Source organism: Kryptolebias marmoratus, linkage group LG24, assembly GCF_001649575.2.
Source record: "Kryptolebias marmoratus isolate JLee-2015 linkage group LG24, ASM164957v2, whole genome shotgun sequence".
In the NCBI taxonomy this organism is placed as follows: domain Eukaryota; kingdom Metazoa; phylum Chordata; class Actinopteri; order Cyprinodontiformes; family Rivulidae; genus Kryptolebias; species Kryptolebias marmoratus.
Window position 1 is genome coordinate 14,294,421 of NC_051453.1, and position 21,338 is coordinate 14,315,758.

Sequence of the window (21,338 nt, forward strand, 5' to 3'; positions counted from 1 at the left end):
ATACAAACTAGACAGACAACCATTCACATCCTCGCTCACACCTAGTGACTATTTAGGGTTGTTAATTAACTTAACATGCATGTTTTAAGTCTGTGGGTGGTGCCTGGAGAGAACCTTTCGTCAGAACTGTGGTCTTGGATAGTATTCAAATACTGATATTTCTGCTTAAATGTCAACTAACACAATCACGTGGATCACAACAGTGGTGTAGTTCTCTATGGGTGTAAAATAATCCGAAGTCCTTAGTTTGCCACATCAGGCACAGGTTTTCCTTAAATTTTGTGCCTATTCAAACAGACAAACCAGAACAAACAAAGCGCAAGCATGTTATGCCTGGCTTAAATGGAGCTCAAACTTTTTCTTTTTCTTTTTTTTTTTATCCACTGATTTTTACAGCGTGAACAAACCAATCGTGTGTCCGATTGTATCCAGTTAAACTTGAAAAATGTCTTGACCAAACCAAGTACCCGCATGTACTGTCCCAGTGCGCTTACAGATCATCCTCCCAGCAGCTGGATGTGCTTAATTTAATTTGACAGGAGCAGCTGTGAAATCAGCCTCATGTAAAACAATAATAACAGTAATAAAAATAAGGATAGCACACAGGCTTTGATCATGTAACTCATGGGAGCTGCAGTGAAGCTACATTGTGAAAGGTTTGGGCCCAGAGTCCAGCGGGGCTCCGGGCTTCATTTATCAGAGCCGCTGCGAAAATTTGCGTGGATAATGTCTCATTTCTAACATGGAAGGGGGAGGGGACTGAAAGAGGAGAGGGGAGAAGGGATTTAACACAGCAAGAGCCAGAAAGCGAGATAGTGTCCTCAAGATGGATAAAAACGAGTGAGTACGTTTGTTTTAGCGTCAAAACGAGCGGCTGGCCCGGCGCTTTTTCTTGGCCGTCCCTGTAACGTTTAGCGCCATTTTAATGCGGATTTGGAAAGTGTGTTTACAATCGATTAGGTGAATGCGCTGCGGCGGTCTGCAGTCAGGATGCACGTCCCCCCCACCCCCGGTTCTGCTCGGTTCGCACGGTTCCGTGTTTTTCACTTCGCAGTGCTTTAAATCGTCTCTGCGTTTTTTCGCCGCTGTTGCCATATCGGCAGAGGTAGTTTTTTTTTTAAGGCACGTGAAGCGTCTGCAAAAAATTGTTTCGGCGTTTCGCCCTAAAACGCCGCACACACGGACACCATAAGCACACCCTGCGTTAGGTTAGGCGTGTTTATTTCGCGGGATTTACTTAGTTAATTTGGGGGTGAGGGGGTTGTGCCGGCTTTAAGTGTGAAGGACAGCGGTCTTCGTTGTCGTGGTCAAACGGCTTTCCCAGTTTCACGTAACTTACGTAAAACTTACGCATTTTTAGCTCACAGTCTGAGGCTTTTTATGTCACTCTGCGGTCCGTCAGTGTTTGTCACTCAGCATTAATGGATGCTGTTCACCAGCGCTTCGTCATTACGGTCTATTTGTGGCATAAATTTATGGTCCTCCAGGTTTTAGCGGCGCTGCGCGCTGGTCTGCAGCGTGCCGACTAAACAGGAAGCAGGAATTGACCCGTTTTTCAAAATAAAAGCCCGAGCTTCTCAACTCCTAGTCGCGCTAAGTCCCTGAGTAGTTTGTCTGCTACAGATGTTTACTGTTAAATAGACTCATTGCAATATCACGAAGAGTGGTTAAGAATTAAAGAAATTGTTTTTTCCCACTATATAGTTATTTATTTGTATCTTTAAAACTTTGTAAGCAAAATTTGTGATAAGCTGCCCACTACATCATACGTTTGTTTAGCTGCAAAAACAGTCGATGTGACTGAAAATAAGTCAACTATGGCAACATCCATGCAAGATTAGTAGGTATTTATGTTCAGATTTGCTGCATGTAAATATGTCTTGAAAACCACTGAAGCAAACTCTTTCAAATTTCATGGTTTAATATATGTAATTCTGTGTAACCTTTTTAACCTTTGATTTCATATTTTCCAATCCAAGCCATTTAAAAATGATTTGTGTGTGAGACGTCTACTGAAAGTGTCTGACATTGTGTTTTATTTTATTTCAGCTTAGTTATTGCTGTGGATTAATGAGTTAGATGTCACAGAACAAATATCTGGATAAGTCATCGTCCTTTCTACTTCAGGTCCATTTTAAAACCCAAGAAAACCTTTTAATTGTGTGTGCCAGTGTTAAATTTGGTAGAAGTTTTTTATTTATTTATTTTACTTTCCCTAAATCTAATATAATTAAACAAATTTATTTTATTTATTTAATTAAAACTTGCAAGAACAAAATAATCATTTTATTTTTCCCCCATTTTGCTCAGCTGTTACACACAAGCTATACTTTTAAAGGTCTTATGTTTAATGACATTAATGTGATTCTACAAACTCGTATGTGGTTTGTAGAACGACGAAGCGATGCTTTTACGCTGAAGTTTGAAATTGACGCGCTTCCTGTCTAGTTCCGTTTGCCTCGCGGTGTCTTTACGGAGCCGGGGCTTGCCCTGCTTTCCATGCGGATGTAGCCTCGGCGAGTCCCCCTCGCGGGTAGTGATGGGGCCGGGCAGCTCCGCGGCGGAGCGATCCGCGTCGCCACAAAGAGACGAGACGTGAGCTCCGGGGGAGATCCCATTACAGGATCCGCACGTTTCTTAAAATGGTCGAAAACAAAAGCGCGAGAAAGCGATAGGCCCGCCACCAAAAAAAAAAAGAAAAAGAAAGAACAGCATCGGCACATTTCGCAACATTCCAACCCGATTAACAGGGCTAACTTTAGGCGGACTCATTGGCTACTCGCGCGGGATATGGAGAAGAAAAGGTGGGATTGCACTGCTCTCCCCAAAGGCTGGAAAATGGAAGAAGTGACCAGAAAGTCGGGTTTGTCAGCTGGGAAAAGCGATGTCTATTATTTTAGGTACTAAACGAGCGAGCGCTTTCAGTACACCACTGTTACACGATACACCGAGTTTTGTGGACGGAAACAGGCAGGAGTATGGTCGGGGAGGGGAGGGAATGTGTGTATATGTGTGTGTGTTTGGTGTAAAGTTTGAAAGGCGGAGAGGAGAGGGGGGATCTCTGTGTGTGTGTGTGTGTGTGGCAGGACAACAAGGCCACCTCCTCTTTAACCGTCCGGCCTTTTGCTGGCTGGTGGTAAATAAAATGATAACACTCTTTGTCTCCCCCTCCCCACCTCCACTGAAGTGAATCAACAACTCCAGGTTTGTTTTCATTTAGCAGAGGAGAAGAGCAAGATGAGGAGCAGAGGCAAGACAGGGGGGAGGCGGGTCGATTGTATAGTTTGTGGTAGGCTGACTGTACAATCATACTGGTGTTGTGTGCATGAGATGCTGGCACGAATCCACCCACAGTGTCTTTTTTTATTTATTGTTTCTTTTCTTTGGTTGGTCATCGCTCAGGCTAGAGATGTGCCGTCGAGTGGGGCTGCGATGTTTCCATCCTGAAACATTTGGTTCGAGTATGTTTCCACTGTGCTCGCGCCTGCCCAGAGGTGCCTTTTGCTGTGTTTGTCAGCTTCCTGGACGCACACAGCCTGTGACTCGGCAACCTTGCTTTACAGAGGGTGTCCATAAAAAGACTGCATCCATTTCACGAAGTTCTGGTCCCGTGGTTCCAGTTCCCATCGCTCATTTGGATGTTCTACCTGCTTCTTTCTGCTTTCTGACTTGTTGCACGTTGTGTTTCACTCGTGTGTGTGAGAGAGAGAGACGTGTCCATGCTGCCGTCCGGCCCTTCGTCTCTGTGTCGTCTTCGTCGACTACAGTTTGGGTTAACGCATTGTTTTGTTTTCATCTTCTTCTGCACCCACCTGCCTCCCTAGTCCATCTGGGAAGAAGTTTCGGAGCAAGCCTCAGCTGGCCCGTTACCTCGGCAACCAGATGGACCTCAGCTCCTTCGACTTTCGCACGGGGAAGATGCTGATGAGCAAGCTGAACAAGAACCGCCAGCGGCTGCGGTACGACAACAACAACCAGAACAAGGTGAGCCCAGGGCGGCGGCGGCGGCGCGCTGCAAGCTGTTGGAAGCTCGTTTCTGTCCAGTGTCAGCGATCCGATCCGATCCATCCAAAAAGTTTTTCTTGAGCAACTTCTTACTGACAGGGATGTGAACAATACACTTCAGTAAACCCTTTGCACCCAGTTTCCACACATTGTTGCATTTATAGCCACCGGCTTGTTTTCCTTTTAGATTTTACAGAACGCATGTTTGTTTTCTATTATTTGGGAAAAAACATCTCCGTGTCGACTCTGCTCCCTGCGTTGGATCGCCTTTCGTGATCTCAGACGAGTAAACTGGTGTGGAGAAACCTGTCCCCGACGGTTGAGACTTGGGCGATCGGATCCGAATAAATCCACACGGCGCCGCTTTGGGTCGCGGCAGCACAAATCTTCGTCCTGTCTGTGACACCGTCCTCCTTTTGTGTTTTATTTATATCATCTTCAGGGCAAACCCGACCTAAACACGTCGCTCCCAGTCAGGCAGACAGCGTCCATTTTCAAGCAGCCCGTTACCAAGGTTACCAACCATCCCAACAACAAAGTGAAGACAGACCCTCAGAAAGCCGTTGATCAGCCCCGACAGGTGAGCGGCCCCTGGTCGTTGTAACCGTCAGCGCAGACAAACCAGAAAGACGTGTCTTTTTAGATCCAGTAACAGGAAGTATCAGGTGCCAGCTGGTGCAAAGATGAGACTGAATATGCTGCTATTTGATATGTGTGCTACTCTGAAAGCAACAATATTTATACTTTTTTTTTTTCTTTTTGTCTACAGCTATTTTGGGAGAAGAAACTTAGTGGACTTAACGCTTATGACATCGCAGAGGAGCTGGTTAAAACGATGGAGCTGCCTAAAGGTCTGCAAGGTAAACCAGCCGAGCATTAACAATTCATATTCACTAAGCACCCCCCCACCCCCCCCACCCCGGCTGTGCCTCATGACCCCCTCCGCCTCCGCCGCTCCCTCGCAGGCGTCGGCCCGGGCTGCACGGACAAGACGCTGCTGTCGGCGATCGCGAGCGCTCTCCACACCAGCGCCGCCCCCATCACCGGGCAGCTCTCTGCCGCCGTGGAGAAGAACCCAGGCGTGTGGCTCAACACGGCCCAGCCGCTGTGCAAGGCCTTCATCGTCACGGACGAGGACATCAGGTGAGCGCTGGCGGAGCGGCCGCGGCTCCTTCCCGCCGAATTCCCTTACAGTCGATAAAAGAGGAAACGGCAGCTCACGTGCGTTGTCTCCACTTTATCAAAACGCTGTGTTGCAAGTGGGCGTTATTAGAAGTTGGACAGTTTCTAAAAAAAAAAAAAAAAAGACAGCATGTTACCGGCACAAAGTGAACCACTTCCTGTTGCGTTTCCCGTGCAGGAAGCAGGAGGAGCTGGTGTACAGCGTGAGGAAAAGGCTGGAGGAGGCGCTCATGGCCGACATGCTGGCCCACGTCGAGGAGGCCGCCAACGACGGGGAGCCCCTGAAGGAGGAGGGCGCCGGCAGCGAGGACATGGAGAGCGTATAGCACAAGTGTCCGAGGCGAGGACCCCCCCGATGTAAAACTCACAAACGTCTCGGGCTTTTACCAGAACGACTTCATTAAAGTTCTGTCTTTCTTTTTTTCTCTTTTTAGGGTTTTCCAAAAATCCAAATGAACTTATTGGACGCCTCTAGCAGAGACCTGATGGACCCCCCACCCCCACCCGACCCCCAGCAGCTGTTTCATTAGGAGCCCCATTCTTTGAGACTCCACTGTATTTATGAGCCCAGATGATTTTTAAATAGGAGACCTGAAAAAGCCACAAATGATATAAAAGAAAAAAAAAAATTATTTACATCATGTCCAATTCAGTGTTTGGTGATAAATGTATTTTTTACTAAACGTGTTGAATGTTGTTTTTTTGTTTTTTTATTTTTTTTTTGACAATCATATTAAATCCAAATGTTTTTCTTGTCATCAGAAAGTTGAGATGTTTTGATCAGGAGTGAATGTTTTGTACTTTAGGCCTGTGTGTGGAAGTTTAGTCAGGATGTTAGTTGTACAGCTTGTGTGTGTGTGTGTGTGTGTGTGTGTGTGTGTGTGTCATTTCAAGGATCATTTTTAATCAGAGCTGAGCTCAGTGTTGACACGAGAGGTGTGTGTCACATTAAAGACCTGACGATTTTCCAGCTTAAAACCTGCAAACGCATTTTGGAGAAATGACACGAAACTGCTTTAGTTTCAGCTATTGTCAGCTATTCTCATTCTTTAAACTGCTTGGTGACGTTTTAACACATTGCTGTTTTTTTTTTTTTGTGTTTTTTATTTCAATGTGTTGGAGTTGCTACACGTGCTGCCTCCATTGAAATCCACGCACAAAGACTGTAAATTAGTTTTATCCTATAATATTCAAAGAATAATGATTTAGCTGTTTTGTTTTGTTTCATGTAGCTGAAATCGTGAAACGCCCCTTCCTTACGTCAGCTGGAACAAATTTGTTTTCCTTATTAAAACGTGCCAGTATGTCACCGAACTCGCAGCTTGTCTTTTGTTCGCCGGGTGTTGGGGATTCTGCAGGTGGAGCTGCGTTCAGAGGTGCTCTTCTTCTCTGTCTCTCTCTCTCTCTCCTTCTGCCCGGAGGTAATTGTACGAACTGCACGTCTATATGCGGCGGATTAACTGTTAACCTGAGCGTGAACAAAGTGCAGAGTGCTGTCACCCGGCTCGTGAGGCTGCTCCGCGGAGACAGGACGGGATCCCTTGGCTCTCGGGCGATGTTCTCCCACCTGTCCTAAAGAAGAAAACCATGGCGACTCTCGAACTTTACACCAAGGTAAGAAGAGTTTTATTTAACTGCTGTAGATGCGAAGCACGACTTGGGCAGCGCCGGGCTGAGCATGGATGTGTGTAAGCTTCCTGGTATAATACACGGTATACAGCACATTTTAAAGACTTAATGCTCACATCTTAGAGGGACCCGACTGAGTAAATAAAGTGAAGGATCTGCTGAATGTCTGCAGAGGACACACTGCTGTGAAGTGGGGAAAAAAAAGAATCTTTGGTGGTGACTAATGGTTAATCCCTATGAGCTGTTCAGAGAGGATGACCAGTGTTAATTTTTAACACTGTTTAGTAGCTTTTTGTGCTGATGGGTGACAAATATCCTGCCTGGGTGGGACCAGGAGGTGTGACAGTGTTCAAAAATGCAATGAAGTGTGTGTATATATATATATATATATATATATATATGTGTGTGTGTGTGCATCAATTATTTTTCCAGATGCTTTGTTGGTGTCTTGCAGTAAAACTGTGTTCCTTTGTCAGGGGGCGAGCGTGTGGGTCCCTGACCCGGACTCGGTGTGGGTTTCAGCTCAGCTCCTGCAGGACTTCAGGCCCGGAGAGAAACAGCTGCTGCTGCAGCTCCCCGATGGACGCGTGAGACTTTGCACATTATGTTCTCTGTGCTCAAGTTTATAAGTCAGTTCTGGTTTAAAAAAAAAAAAAGTAAATAAATGACATTTGCTGCCACCCACTAAATAGGAGGTCCATCATCCGGTGGGTTCTCTGTCCGACCTCCCCCCGCTGGGGAACCCCGACATCCTGGAGGGCGAGAACGACCTGACGGCTCTCAGCTTCCTCCATGAGCCCGCCGTGCTGCACAACCTGCGGGTCCGCTTTCTGGACTACAGCAGCATCTACACCTACTGCGGTGAGCAAAGAAAGGGCAGGGAGGTGGCATATTTACAAAGACGAGGACTGTCTGCTGAGGAAAAGTGGGACAGCAGGAGCAGATATATAGATATATATATATATATATATATATATATAAAGAGAGAGCCGGAAGCTTCTGTGTGCTTCTGTTTACAGCTCATGATATCGATGATACAGAAGGTCAAAAGTTGAGACTTTGGAGGCAACTCCCTCATGGACACACATTTTATTAGGAAGTAAAACTTTTATATACCAAGTTGAGGTAATGCTGTTTAAAACAGCTTCTGGAAGCTCAGGCTGTTTTAAAGTTTTTGTTTTGTTCAAGTTTGCATAGTTTTAGGCAAAAATAATATATATATATATATATATATATATATATATATATATATTCTTGTTTCCTCTTGACTTTATGAATGTATTTTTTTATTTTATTTTAAGAAGATAATTAGAACTTTTTTTTAAAAAATAACATCTTGAGCCTGCAAAGGAAAAACTACAACTTGTCCCATTTTCCAGGCCTGACTAAAGATTTTTTTCTGTTTTTTGTTTTTTTTCCCCCTTTTGACTTTGAGTCATTAGCAGATTTAAACAATCCTTTTTCTATTTTGGGGATAAAAATGTTTTGTGATAAAATGAACTGAAAAAGATACATTGTGTAAGAAACAAACAAACAAACAAACAAAAAAAACAACCTTGTTTTGTTCTGTTGAGTCCCAAAAAGGTGGAAAAGAAAGAAAGTACAAAAAAAATAAATAAATTTTAAAGTCTGTCCCCAAAATATTTTCTCTCCTGACTTTATGATGGGAATAAATGAAGAAATCATAAAAAATTTAATGGATCTTTTTTTTTTTTCCTAAGGTGAAAAAAACACTTTTGTCTTTCAGTTAAAAAAATACAAGATTATTAGAAAGCTTTTATCCACACACTTAAAATCTACTTTATTTTCATTTGCTAATAAATTAACGAAGACTTAAGAAAATGGGACATGTACAAGTTTTTGTTTTTTCTCTCTCTTGAACTGAAGTTAATTTTTTTTTTGCAACAGATTCTAAAGTTTTGTTTTTTGATGGAATCCTAAAAACTCAACCTTTTTACAAGCGGTGTAACGTATCGCTGGCCCTGTGCAGGTATTGTGTTGGTGGCCATCAATCCTTACGAGCAGCTGCCCATCTACGGCGAGGAGGTGGTCGACGCCTACAGCGGCCAGGACATGGCCGACATGGAGCCTCACATCTTTTCTGTGGCGGAGGAGGCCTACCGCACCATGACCAGGGAGGAGAAGAACCAGTCCATCGTCATCAGCGGGGAGTCTGGCTCGGGGAAAACCGTCTCGGCCAAGTTCACCATGAGATACTTCGCTGTGGTCGGAGGCGCCGCGCAGCGGACTAGCGTGGAGGAGAGGGTCCTGTCCTCGAACCCCATCATGGAGGTGAAGGACCAATGATGCCTCTCTCCTCTCAGAGGTAGGATTTCAAAAAACTAGAAACGAAGTCTCAGTCTGTGTTCTGGTTGCAGTCTATAGGAAACGCCAAAACCACCCGAAATGACAACAGCAGCCGTTTCGGGAAGTACATAGAGATCGGCTTTGGCAGGAAGGGGGACATCGTCGGGGCAAACATGAGGACGTACCTGCTGGAGAAGTCCAGGGTCGTCTTCCAGGTGATCAGCCCTGCTGCTGCTTGGTGGTTTAAACTACAAGAACATTTCCTAATGTCTCTATCAAACGTTTGCTTGCTTCAGGCGTCCTCAGAGAGAAACTACCACATCTTCTACCAGCTGTGTGCCTCCAGAGATCTGCCTGAAATGAGAGCACTCAAACTCGGTGAGACCTCCTTCAGCGCCTCTCGGATATCTCATCATGTCTGTGTGCCTCATGTTCTGATTGGTTTTGTTGGGGTTGTTTTTCTTTTTTGCAGACGCACCGAAACATTTCCGCTACACCAACCAGGGCGGAGACACGCGCATACCCGGCACCGATGACCTGTCCGACCTGGAGCGCACGCGCAGTGCCCTCACCACGCTCGGTAAGAGCCGCGCCCCCGCACGTTCCCGAACGCTCCCGCAGGCCGAGTCGGCCAGAAGTTCTGAAGTGGTTTTTTTTTTTGCTGCTGATACCACAGGTGTGCTTCCCGAGCAGCAGCTGGAGCTCTTCAGGATCGTGTCGGCTGTTCTGCACCTGGGGAACGTCAACATTCAAGCCAGTGGGAGAAGCTCTGACAGGAGTTATATAGATGTAACAAATATTCAGCTGTTCCTCTCCTCTTACCTCTCATTTATGTTCTTATAAATCACTACAAAGTGCTTTTATTGTGTGTGTTAATACTGTCGTTTGCCTGTTTATAGTTTCTTCTGTAACTACTGTGTGCTATTTTTAATCACTTATATTCAGCTTGATCAGAAATTGCTTTATTTAAAATAAATTCTCCCCAGAAATGCATTAAGAGCTGAAACCTTGTTCTTATCAAACTGCAGCAGCATACTTCCTCTTTTCTTGTCCGCTTTTAATACTATTTAGCAAATTTTGTGTCTTTACAAGTTATTCTAATTTTCACTTGTAGCTTTAAGATTTCTACATGTAGCTTTTAAAGGCTCCTAAAGTTTAAACTTTAAGCTACAGTTTTGCAAATTGTAGCTTTTATATTCAGTTTGGTTAAATTAAAATTGTAGATATTGTTTTGCTCTTTCTAGTTTTTAGTTACAGTTTTAGCAAATTAGAATTTTTAGCTATTGTTTAGCTAAACAAGGGTTTTAGCTACTGTTTCAACAGTTTTTCTCATTTTCAGTTAGCTAATTTTTTTCCTTTTTATTTCATTTTGCTAGTTTTAACTTTAAGTTACAGTTTTGCAAATTATACCGTTTTTATCTTTAGTTTTGCTCAGCTCTGCTTTTGGATACTTGGTTTTTGCTTATTTTTGCTTTCATGAACAGTTTGATCCATTTCAGCTTCTGCTCTGCTGATTTTAGCTTTTTGTTCTGCTTGTTTTAACGTAAACAGTTCAGCTGCAGCTCCGTTCTTCGGCACATTTCAGCGCTCGTGGCCACGCTGCAGGTTTATCAAAAAAAACAAACGTTTTTTCTGATCGTCAGGCACAGGACGGCGCTCTGGCCGCCTTCTCCAAGCTGCTGGGAGTTGAAGGATCTCAGACGGCCCACTGGCTGTGTCACCGCAGACTGGCAGTGGGAGGGGAGCTGCTGGTAAAACCTGTGAGTGGTCAGCAGGCTCTAGAAGCCAGAGATGCTCTCGCGAAACACATCTACGGCCAGCTGTTTACATGGACTGTCCAGAGGCTCAACTCGGCCCTGCGCAGTCAGAGGTCAAAGGCCAAATCCTTCATAGGGGTGCTGGATATCTACGGGTGAGCCAGGAGCCTCAGCTTTTTAAATTTTTTTTTATCCCCCTGCAGTTAAAATCTTACTGTGTGACACGTCGTCTCTTTCTCGGAGCAGGTTTGAGACTTTTGAGTGGAACAGTTTTGAACAGTTCTGTATAAATTATGCCAACGAGAAGCTCCAGCAGCAGTTTAACCGGGTGAGTTTTGTTTTGATGTAAGTCTTTTTTTTTTTCTGGACTGTGTCAGAGCCATTATATGAAAACGATACGAATCGTACCTTTTTATAAATATAAAGCATATAAAATAAAATGCAGTCAGTACAGTTAATTTTATTAATAATCCAACAGTCTTAGACTCGTTTTTACAGGTTTTTATTTACCTGAATTGTTATAAACGCAGTAAAATGTTGTAAAACCAAACTTTCATATATTTGCTGATGCTGAAGAAGTTTAAATTTTGGACAGCCCATAATGACACATTACTTCTGTTTTGCTAACAAAATAACTGACTTAAGGGTTAATTCTTTATTATTTTTCATTCTCTGAAACTTATGTGTGAATATCTGAATCATAGACGGTCACATTTCACGTGGCTTTTCAAAAGATTTCTGGCTCACGCACCATGAAAGGTGGGAAATCATGTAATTGCCCATCTGTGTGTGTGTGTGTTGATTTGTCTGTCTTTTAGCAAAATATCTTACAAACCGGTGGAAAGGTTTTAATCAAACCCTCAGAAAATAATCAGTGGCTGTTCATCTGCAACTGGAAAAACCTTTGGAGCCAACTTGATTCGAGATGTCCGCCACAGCTAGCAAAATCGACTACAACTCGGTCAATCTTACAGATATTGAGCTAAAATTTGGTATGGTAGTAGCTAAGAGTCATCTCCAACATGTACTCTGAGTGCTTACTGATCGCACAAAGCGCTAGGGTTTTTCACTCAGTTAAGTGTTTTCTTCTTGAATGTGGTCCTGAATATTCTGGTGATTGTTATCTTTAATGCTATGAAAATGTTGCTTTTTTGATCATTTTTTTTCATTTATGCTTCATTCTGTTAATTTAAGTATATGTTTTTGTTGTTATTAAACAATTAAACACCCACATGCAGTCTGAGAAGTGCACAAAAACTCAACTTTTCAGCACCCAGACAGATATCCGTTTTCCAGCGGCAGAGCAGGAGCACAGCAGAGAGGGATACGGAGGAGTGTCGCGTCGTATTTCATGCAAAGTCCACCTTTTTAAAAAAAATTTTTTAATGGTGACTACGTGTGTGTGTTTTGTTTTCGTGTGCAGCACGTGTTCCACTTGGAGCAGGAGGAGTACGTGCGGGAGGAGCTGGCCTGGAACAGGATCGAATTCAGTGACAATCAGCAGTGCATCAACCTCATTGAGGGCCAGCTGGGGATGTTTGACCTGTTGGACGAAGAGTGCAGGGTCGGTCTCGTTTGCGGAGCTCATCCGTTTCATTTAGTCTTGCAGTGCTCAGTAATTTCGACTTGGCGAAAAGCCGCAAATCTCCGCCACGCGTGTGCGTTTCCTTTCAGATGCCAAAGGGTTCGGATGAAAGCTGGGTCCTCAAACTGTACGACCAACACCTGACCAGTAAGCCCCATCCCCACTTCAGGAAACCCCGCATGTCCAACAGCGCCTTCATCATTCTGCACTTTGCTGACACGGTAAGTGATCTCCTATTTCAGTCCAACTGAAAGAAACTTGTAATTCTCCTCAGTGTGTCATTTCTCGCCCCCGTTGAATCAGGTGCAGTATGAATGCTCTGGCTTTCTGGACAAAAACCGAGACACAGTCTTCGAGGAGCTCATTAACATCCTCAGAGCAAGTCAGGTAGATATGCGCTAAATCTAAAATGCAGACATTTAGGTCTTATTTCTAATTGCGTAACACTGCGGTGTGTGTGTGTGTGTGTGTGTGTGTGTGTATCAGTCTGAGCTGGTGGCTGAGTTGTTCCAGCAGCAGGGAAACGCGCCTAACGTAGCCAATGGGAGCGTCCGTTCAGGGAAAAGAGCAACCAGAGAACATAAACTCACTGTAGGCTTCCAGGTGAGACTCGTTATAATTTCCTTCCCACAAGACTTAGTTTGACTTTGTCTCATCCGACTCCTGCTGCTTTTTCCTCGTCAGTTCCGTCAGTCCTTAGAGATGTTGATGGACACTCTTAACAGCACCACCCCGCACTACGTCCGCTGTATTAAACCCAACGACCTCAAAGAACCTTTTATGTGAGTCTTGAACCGGCGTGCTCTCTCAGCAAAGTGTCGGTGCGCGTGTCCAACTGGGGATGACTTAAATGTGTCTAATCGGATCGTATCTTTGTTAGGTTTGACCCTAGGAGGACCGTGCAGCAGCTGAGAGCCTGTGGAGTGCTGGAGACTATTCGTATCAGCGCAGCAGGTTATCCGTCCAGGTGATTTAAACGTTCTTCTTACTCCTGACCATATTTTATCCACATGTTAGTAGAAGAGTTAAGTTTCCTAAAGGTAAATGAAGGAGAAGTTTTGAATCTCAAGGTCAAAATGACTAAATGACTAAAAACTGAAGCGTAGAAATCAAGCTGTGTTTTTGCTTCTGTTCAGATGGACGTATGAGGAGTTCTTCAGCAGGTACCGGGTTCTGCTTCGGGGCCCGCAGAGCCAGGCCCAGGCCCAGGCTCTGTGCAGGCAGAACCTGCCTCAGCTCATTCAGGACCCGGACCAGTACTGCTTTGGGAAGACCAAGGTATTTTTCCGCGCGGGCCAGGTGGCTCTTCTGGAGCGGCTGAGGGCTGAGCGGCTGCGAGTGGCTGCTGTGATCATCCAAAGTCGAGTCAAAGGCTGGCTGGGCCGGCTCAGATACGGCCGGATCTGCTGGGCGGCTGGAACCATACAGCGGTACAGCAGGGGAACTCTGGCCCGACGGTGAGGATCCATGTTTGTCTGTCTCTGTGGGCCACTGTTATTCTCCTGTTATGTAAAGGAACCCTTTAGATCTTATCTGCAAAAATGGGACCTGAACAAGTCCTGGATGGAAGTAAACAGATTTGTTTTATTAACCTTTAGAAAAAAACTTAAAAAAGGGTTCTCACGATGTACAGCAAGACCAACTTTACACATTATGTTCTTTATAATCACTTATTTATTGAAATTCTTTCAACATTTAAAGAGTTCGGTCCCCACCAGGATGTCTACAAATAAAGAACATTTAGGGCAATATTTTCAACCTTCCCGTTAGCAGTGGACCAGCTGAGATTAATCAAGGTTTTAGTTATGTTGTAGAAATAAAAAAAATGACGTGGATGTTCATCAGCCCAGCTTCAAGAAAACAGTCCTAACAGAAGGTTGGTTGTGCAGCAAATAGTGACCTTAAATATGCAAGCTGCTCCGTCAAATAACGGCTAACGTCTGGGACAAATAAAGTCAAAGTTCGGATCTCAGTTTAACGGGAAGGTTGCAGAAGAGCCTGGATTTACGCTTTCTGTGACTGCTGCACCAGATACTGAAACGTAAGGGTTGCTCCTTGGACATTACGTTTACATAAATGCACTTTTTCATTTCATTATTTTACTTGTGCTAATTCAGATTTTTATTTTATATATTTAGCATATATTATAATGCTTTTTAATAGTACAATTATTTAAGCCTGATCACTGCACGGTAATCGGTGGAAACTAGAATGATGGAGCCCTTTGTGTTATTTTATTTACATGTTATAGGTTTTAATTTAGGGGAATATTCTGTTATCTTTGTCATGTGGTTGTAGTTTGGCTCTGACGCTGCACTACACTAAGGCTGCCTTGGTGATCCAGAAGACCTTCCGTATGGTGGTGGTCCGGCAGCTTTTCGTCATGATCCGCCAGGCCACCGTCACCATCCAAGCCTTCACCAGGGGAACGCTGGCACGCCGCACATACAAACGGGTCGGCGCAAACCAAAAGTTAACAAGCAGGTGACCTGAGCTGAGCTGAGCTGAGCTGAGCTGAGCTGAACGCTAAACTTATTCTGCCTCCTCAGTTGGTGGCAGAGAGGGCCGCGGCGTTGCTCCAGGCGCGAGTGCGTGGGTGGCTGGCGAGGCGGGCGTACGGGCGTGTGCGGGCGGCGGTGGTGTTCATGCAGTGCTGCGCGCGCCGCAAGGCCAGCAGGAGGGAGCTGCTGAAGCTGAAGGCCGAGGCCCGCTCGGTGGAGAGGTACAGGGAGCTCAACAAGGGCATGGAGGTGAAACTGATGCAGCTGCAGCTCCGAGTGGACCAGGAGGTGGGCGAGGGGCTCAGAAGCTAAGGAGCAAACAAACAAACAAACAAAATGTTTGCGGTTAGAGGAGGAGGTTTCATTTAATGTTTGCTTTGTGTTCGCCAGGTAAGGCAGAGTGCTGCTTTGAGAGAGACCCTCACTGCGGAGCGAGAGGCTGCCAGTGCCGAGCTGGAGGCGCTGAGGGCCATCGTACAGAAACTGGAGACCCAGAAACAGGAGAAGCTTCCCCCTGATCCAGTTGAGAGTGAGAAGGAGGTGGAGGAAAGGAGGAGAGCCGAGGAGAGAACTGCTCAGGAGATCCTGCGACTCACACAGGTAAGGCCCCTCGAAACCAAAGAGGAAAACACTTCCTACTTGATCCGGATTTTAAAATCTCATCTTATCGTCACCGTATTTCAGGAGTTACAAATGCTACAGACAGAAAAGGACAATGTTTACATAGAGAAAATGGATGTCTCTGCTCGCTTGCTTGAGCAAAAAAAAACACAACAAGGTGGGACTTTTCTTTTTAACCGGTCTGAGTTCCTCTCTCTTTGTTTTTTTATCTTATTTTGTATCTCTGACCTCCCCTTTCCTCTCTGCCTGTGCAGAGTGTGTGCACCAGGCTGTGCTGCAGGCCAGCGCAGATCTCCGCTCGGAGCTGGACGATGAGAGAATGAAGTATCAGAGTCTCTTGAAAGACTTCACCAGGCTGGAGCAGAGATACGACAACCTCAGGGAGATGAGTCTGCTCACCGAGGTCTGGGGGCCCCGCCCTTCGACATCGTTCGGCGCTGAAACTTCAGCTCGTTCGCCTCATAGTTCTTTCTCTGCTCACAGCGCAGCAAAGGCCACCGGCGGACCGACTCCACCCAGAGTTTGAGCTTCGAGCCTCTTTCTCCTTCCTCGACTCCGCTGTCCATGTCACCCTTCCCCTCTGCGTTCCCTTCCCCGGAGGCGGTACGGAGGATCAGCGTGACGTCGCCCAGCGACGAGAGGAGACACCCGGCGTGGAGCCCGGAAACACAGATGGTGAGTAAACATGAGGGCTGCAGAAAGACTCCGAGGAAACATCGCTTGCATCGTCACGCTTTCATCGACAGGAGCAGCTGATGGAGAAGATGGACGTGCCCAAAGACCCCGCCGTGAAGATGAAACGAGAAGACTTGGAGCTCGCTTACGATGCCGTTCGAGTAGCGAACAAGTCAGTGTGCCACTCGTCCACGCCGGTCAGCGTGGCGCCGGACAGGTTTGCGTTGTGTGCAGGAGCTAACAGGGATCCGGTTTGATCTGTTCAGGTTTCTGGAGAGTCAGCTCCGTCAGCAGCACAGCCGGTGGGAGGAGGAGCTCAGCGCTGTGAGGTCCCAGCTCAGCCAGGCCATCTCTGCTTCCTCCTCTGCTGCACAGACACAGGTTCACATTTGTTGTGTGAACGTTGATTCAGCATTCACAGTCATTCACCACTCAGCATTCATTTCTCCAGTTAAAGCTAACCAAAGTCTAATCCCAGGAAGTTAATGTTAATACTCTCTCGTGGTTGTTGCTTCAGCGGTTTTTGCACATTTCATCTCTAGGCTCTAAAAGCCCATAATGTAAAAATGTAAAATGTCTCCCTGCACAGGATATCTGGGAGCTGCTGGAAGCCAGAGAGCAGGAGTGTGCGCGGCTGAGGAGGGAGCTGAAGGAGCTGAAAACCACAGTGTCGCTCAGACGTCTCCTGTCTCACGGTGAGCCTGATCGCTGCGTCGATTGAGGAACCTCTGTGACAGATTGTGCTCCCTTGGGGTTGGGTTCAACACGTCAGCATTCCTGTGATAATTCCTACATTTGCGTCGGGTTTATGTTGAGTTGTGTTCTGTTTCTAGTTTTCCCATCAGCTCTGACCGCAGAGGCTTCCTGTCTGCCTCAGCTGAAACCAGCAGCTGTCAGCGGCTTGTTGGAGTGCAGGAAAAGAGACGAAACCAAACTCATTAAGAATCTCATCACAGGTGAGACGTCACTAATATATTTTATCTAAGAGAGTCCCACATATTCCACTAACATGCCATGTTACCCCCATGTTACAGTGCATCCACGCTCATGTGAATTACAGTTTACTGCTGGTTTGTGAAACTACTTTTTGCCATTTTTCTTAAAATATGGGAAACGTCACCTTCTGTCCTTCAGACATCCGAGCGGACGTCGCTCTGTCTCTGCCTCCCGGCCTGCCCGCCAGCATCCTCTTCCTGTGCGTCCGTCAGGCCGACTGCGGCGGAGACCAAGGCCGAGCTCGCTCGCTCTGCGGCGCTGCCGTCACCGCCATGAAGGCTGCTATGAAGGTAACCTGAGCTCTGAACTTCACTCCGATGACAGCCAAAGATCCTGTCTGGTAGATTTTTTTATTTGTGTATTTATTTTTAAGAAAAACAAAGATTTAGGCAATTCTAGAGAGATTATTCTTATGAATTCTGTTATATCGGTTGTTTTCAGTGTCAGTGACTTTTTTCAAATATTCTGTCTCTGCAGAAACATGTTAATGACTTGGATATGACTGTGCTGTGGCTGAAAAACGTTTGTCTGCTGCACGACCTGTTGGTCCAACACTCCCCAAAACAGGTAAACTTTATTTACTGTTGACATCTTATTGACAGACAGGGGTCTTACGGACTTGGATAGTTTGGAATTTATTTATGTTTCCACAACAAAAGATTCTAATCAAAAACTATCTTGCCTAGACAAAATAACTTATGCAATATTTTGTTAAAAGTTGAAATAAAACAGAGCAATATTTAAATAAAAAAGGGGATTGTTTATTCAAATAAGATGCACTGGAAAGCCATAGAAATTTCCTACATCCAATAATTTTACATGAGCATACAGATGAAACCAGCACTACTGTGCAAACATGTTAAATTACAGTGAATCTACAGATGCTTTGTTAAAGAGGATTAAAAAGTGTGGAAATATGAGTCTGGAGGAGTATGGAATTTCAAAATGGACGCTGCAGGAACCCTGGTTAGAAATCATCTTAGTTTTGTACAAAAATGATGTTCTTTAAGGTTTTTTTAGCACACAGTCTGGTTTTTTGGGTTCTTTTAAAGATGTCTGACTCATTTTCAGAGCCATGACTCAAATGAGCTTGTTCCTTTGACCTTTGACCTGAGCAACTTGATCCGCACCCTGAGTGACCTGTGCATCCAGGGCTATCAGCAGCTCCTCTTCATCACAGAGGCGCGCCTACAGAAGCTCATAGGTACCCCTCCGTCAGCCATGATAGTGATGCTTGTGAAGAAAGCTTCTCTTCACTGCGAATTACACCTTCCTCCTCCTCCTCCTCCTCCTCCTCCTCAGTCCCAGCCCTGCTGGAGAGCGAGACCATCGCAGGTTTGTCCGGCTCAGCCGTGAAGCTGGGAGCATCCAGGAAGCGAGCGGGCTCGATCCCCAGGCCGGTGGGAGGGGACGCCCCCACCATGGCGCCTGTGTTGAGGGAGCTCGAAGGCCTTCACGCCGCCCTGACCCAGCAGGCTCTGCCCCTCAGTCTGACGGAGCAGGCCTTCAGGCAGCTCAGCCACTTCATCTGCGCCTGCGCTCTCAACAACCTGCTGCTGAGGAAGGACATGTGCAGCTGGAGCCGCGGCATGCAAATACGGTAGAAACGCATAAAAAGAACTCATGCACCCATTGTGTCTTCATTTTTGAGCACAGGTGCGGTCAGTCTTTTTCAAAGAGTAACAGGAAAATAACGGGTCATGCATGTGATGTGTAACAGTGTTTATGTTGCTCTTATATTCTCTTTTTTTTTCAACGTCGCCTTTCACACATGTTATTCCTTTGCCTCGCCTCAGCTACAATGTGAGCCTGCTGGAGGAGTGCCTGCGGAGCCGAGGTCTGCAGGCAGGGGGTGCCGTGGCCACATTGGAGCCCCTCATCCAGGCAACTCAGCTGCTGCAGGTGGGGAAGAAGACCGACGCCGACGCTCGGGCCATAGTTCAGACCTGCACTGCCCTCTCTAGCAAACAGGTGGGTTCATTCTGGGTTAAACCTGAAGGAAACGTGACAGGCGAGCAATAGTGCTGTTTGTTACCAGAATATCTCACTAAACAAATTTGATGCAACTTGCAGAAAGTTAGGCAGTTAATTGACATTAGCCAACACAAAAGTGGCTATAACTCAGTCAGTTTTACAGATACTGAGCTAGAGTTTGATGTGGTAGTAGCTGAGAGTCATGCATGACACGTACTAAGCAGGACATCTTGTGATGTCACATATTATTTTCAAGGTTTGACCATAATGGCTACAACTCTGTCATTTCTCAATATAAGATGAGGTTAGTTTAAAATTCTGGCATGAAAGGCAACAAATTATGTGCATTTTTTTCAAAAAGGGTTAGGCCTTTAATTTAATATAGTTTCATATATGTATATATATATATATATATATATATATATATTTTTTTTTTCCTTGACAGATTGTGAAGATTCTGACTGTCTACAGTCCGCACAGTGATCTCGATGAAAAAGTCTCTCTGAATTTCATCCGCACGGTCCAGGTACTGTCTGCAGCTGTAAAGCAGGAACACATTCGTCGGGTTCAAAACTGCAGGTCTCATATCGGCGTTCCCCCACTTTTCCTATTTCCAGGAACTTCTGAAAGGCGCCTCTGACAGTCAGCCTCCGCAGCTCCTCATGGACGTGCGGAGAGTGTTTCCTGTCACATTCCCCTACTCGCCTCCACCCGCCATCAGCGCCGAAGGATTAGTCATCCCCGACTCCCTCAAGATCTCCTTTCTGCACAGAGCCTGAAAAACTGGATGCACATATTTACACGTTTTTAGCAAATTTAAACTCCCAACTTCCTGAATCACTGATCGTTAGCAGCGCCAACTTGTTCGATTGAATAAAACTAAAAAAAAAAACACATAAAGCTTTTTCTTTCTTTTTGTGTTTTCTTACGTTTTATTGGCAGCAGAAACACAGTCAGACTGTAGTATCAGGAGCTTCAAACCCCCAATAAGAACAACCAGAATAAAAAAAAAAGAAAACAAAAGCAAAATTAGAAACATCTCGTGTATAAAAAAATTTCCATGCGAGTACTTTGTACCACTACACATCATCGGTAATACATATTTATATATTCACAAACATTTGAAAAATAGAAAACAATACTGAAATATCAAAATATAGAAGACAACAGTTGGCATTTAACATCAAATAATTATGCGTGCTGGCACATTACACATTTTGTTTTGTTGTTCCTATCATGCACCTTTTTCTGGAAGTACACGACCGGCACGTTTCTTTGTTTTTTTTTTCCTGTTTTTTCTTTTTCTGGCCCCGGTCACTCGGACAGAGCGGCTGGGGTGGGGGGTGGGGGGTATGATCATGCATGCCTGTCCGCCTGCGTCTGTGTGCTTTTCGTTGTGCTTCTTCTGTCCTCGACTTCTGTTTGCATTCCCGCTTCGCTCGGCACCCTGATGGCCCGACACACGAACTGAGCATCTGGAGGAGGAAGAACTGCCTCGGCTGAAAGTGTCATTGTCAACAGCAATAAATAAAGATTGTTTTCGTGGCATTTCCTGCTATGTGACCTGTTACTTAAGAGTTTATTAAAAGACTGTGCGGACGTCCTCGCTCGATAAGAGACCTTGTACACGTCAGAGAGTTTAAATATGTTTATTTTTGTGTTCGTTTGTAGTCTGCATGATGTAAAGTGATATATACTGCCAGTTTAAAAGTCAGGAACTGGCGCTGTATTTATTTAGCTCCCTTCAGGCTGATTAAGCAGATACATATGGCTTGATATCTCTAATGTGTACACGGTCTTCCTAACCCTTTCAGCAGTAGCTACATGCCCAGGCGCTTTTAGTCACTCAGCACAAAATTCAAGTCTACAAAAGAGCAGCAAAACTTCACTTCACATAGTCTGATGTGTGTTTTTTATTACATCTGAGCTATTTACAACGAGCCGTCTCGGTTCCCAGACGATCTTTTAGCACAAACAAGTTTCAGCGTCTAATCAACTTCCACGACAGCTTTGATATTTGGCCCATTAAAAAACAGAAACAGCATATACACGTATCAGACAAAAAAAAACCCAAAACAAAACAAAAAAAAACAACACTTGTGCTGA

General features: G+C 45.2%; 2 protein-coding genes across 6 annotated transcripts; both read left to right on the top strand.

Moving 5' to 3' along the window:
• Positions 1 to 696: 696 nt before the first annotated feature.
• On the top strand, positions 697 to 6,496 carry mbd3b (methyl-CpG binding domain protein 3b). Of its 5 annotated transcripts, none has more exons than XM_017407428.3 (8): positions 812 to 840; positions 3,221 to 3,289; positions 3,825 to 3,984; positions 4,448 to 4,585; positions 4,775 to 4,865; positions 4,971 to 5,148; positions 5,366 to 5,527; positions 5,622 to 6,496. In XM_017407428.3, the coding sequence occupies exons 1-7, from the start codon at positions 827 to 829 to the stop codon at positions 5,511 to 5,513; spliced, it is 798 nt and encodes a 265-aa protein (XP_017262917.1). In that variant the 5' UTR covers positions 812 to 826; the 3' UTR covers positions 5,514 to 5,527; positions 5,622 to 6,496. The 5 variants fall into 5 exon arrangements, with proteins under 5 accessions (XP_017262919.1, XP_017262917.1, XP_017262918.1 ...); XM_017407429.3 differs by having other exon boundaries at positions 3,224 to 3,289; XM_017407430.3 differs by lacking the exon at positions 3,221 to 3,289 and having other exon boundaries at positions 697 to 840.
• A 136-nt stretch (positions 6,497 to 6,632) lies between these two features.
• On the top strand, positions 6,633 to 20,294 carry si:dkey-110c1.10 (unconventional myosin-Vb). Its single transcript, XM_017407177.3, has 34 exons — positions 6,633 to 6,801; positions 7,293 to 7,403; positions 7,509 to 7,677; positions 8,807 to 9,108; positions 9,195 to 9,338; positions 9,420 to 9,501; positions 9,596 to 9,703; positions 9,800 to 9,912; positions 10,767 to 11,035; positions 11,127 to 11,208; positions 12,304 to 12,444; positions 12,555 to 12,686; positions 12,769 to 12,852; positions 12,952 to 13,068; positions 13,150 to 13,247; positions 13,346 to 13,432; positions 13,602 to 13,922; positions 14,764 to 14,920; positions 15,015 to 15,254; positions 15,357 to 15,566; positions 15,651 to 15,744; positions 15,842 to 15,990; positions 16,071 to 16,262; positions 16,334 to 16,434; positions 16,529 to 16,643; positions 16,852 to 16,957; positions 17,096 to 17,218; positions 17,397 to 17,548; positions 17,736 to 17,825; positions 18,330 to 18,462; positions 18,561 to 18,858; positions 19,055 to 19,229; positions 19,678 to 19,758; positions 19,850 to 20,294. Exons 1-34 carry the CDS (start codon positions 6,775 to 6,777, stop codon positions 20,009 to 20,011), a joined length of 4,965 nt encoding a protein of 1,654 aa, XP_017262666.1. The 5' UTR covers positions 6,633 to 6,774; the 3' UTR covers positions 20,012 to 20,294.
• Positions 20,295 to 21,338: the final 1,044 nt, after the last annotated feature.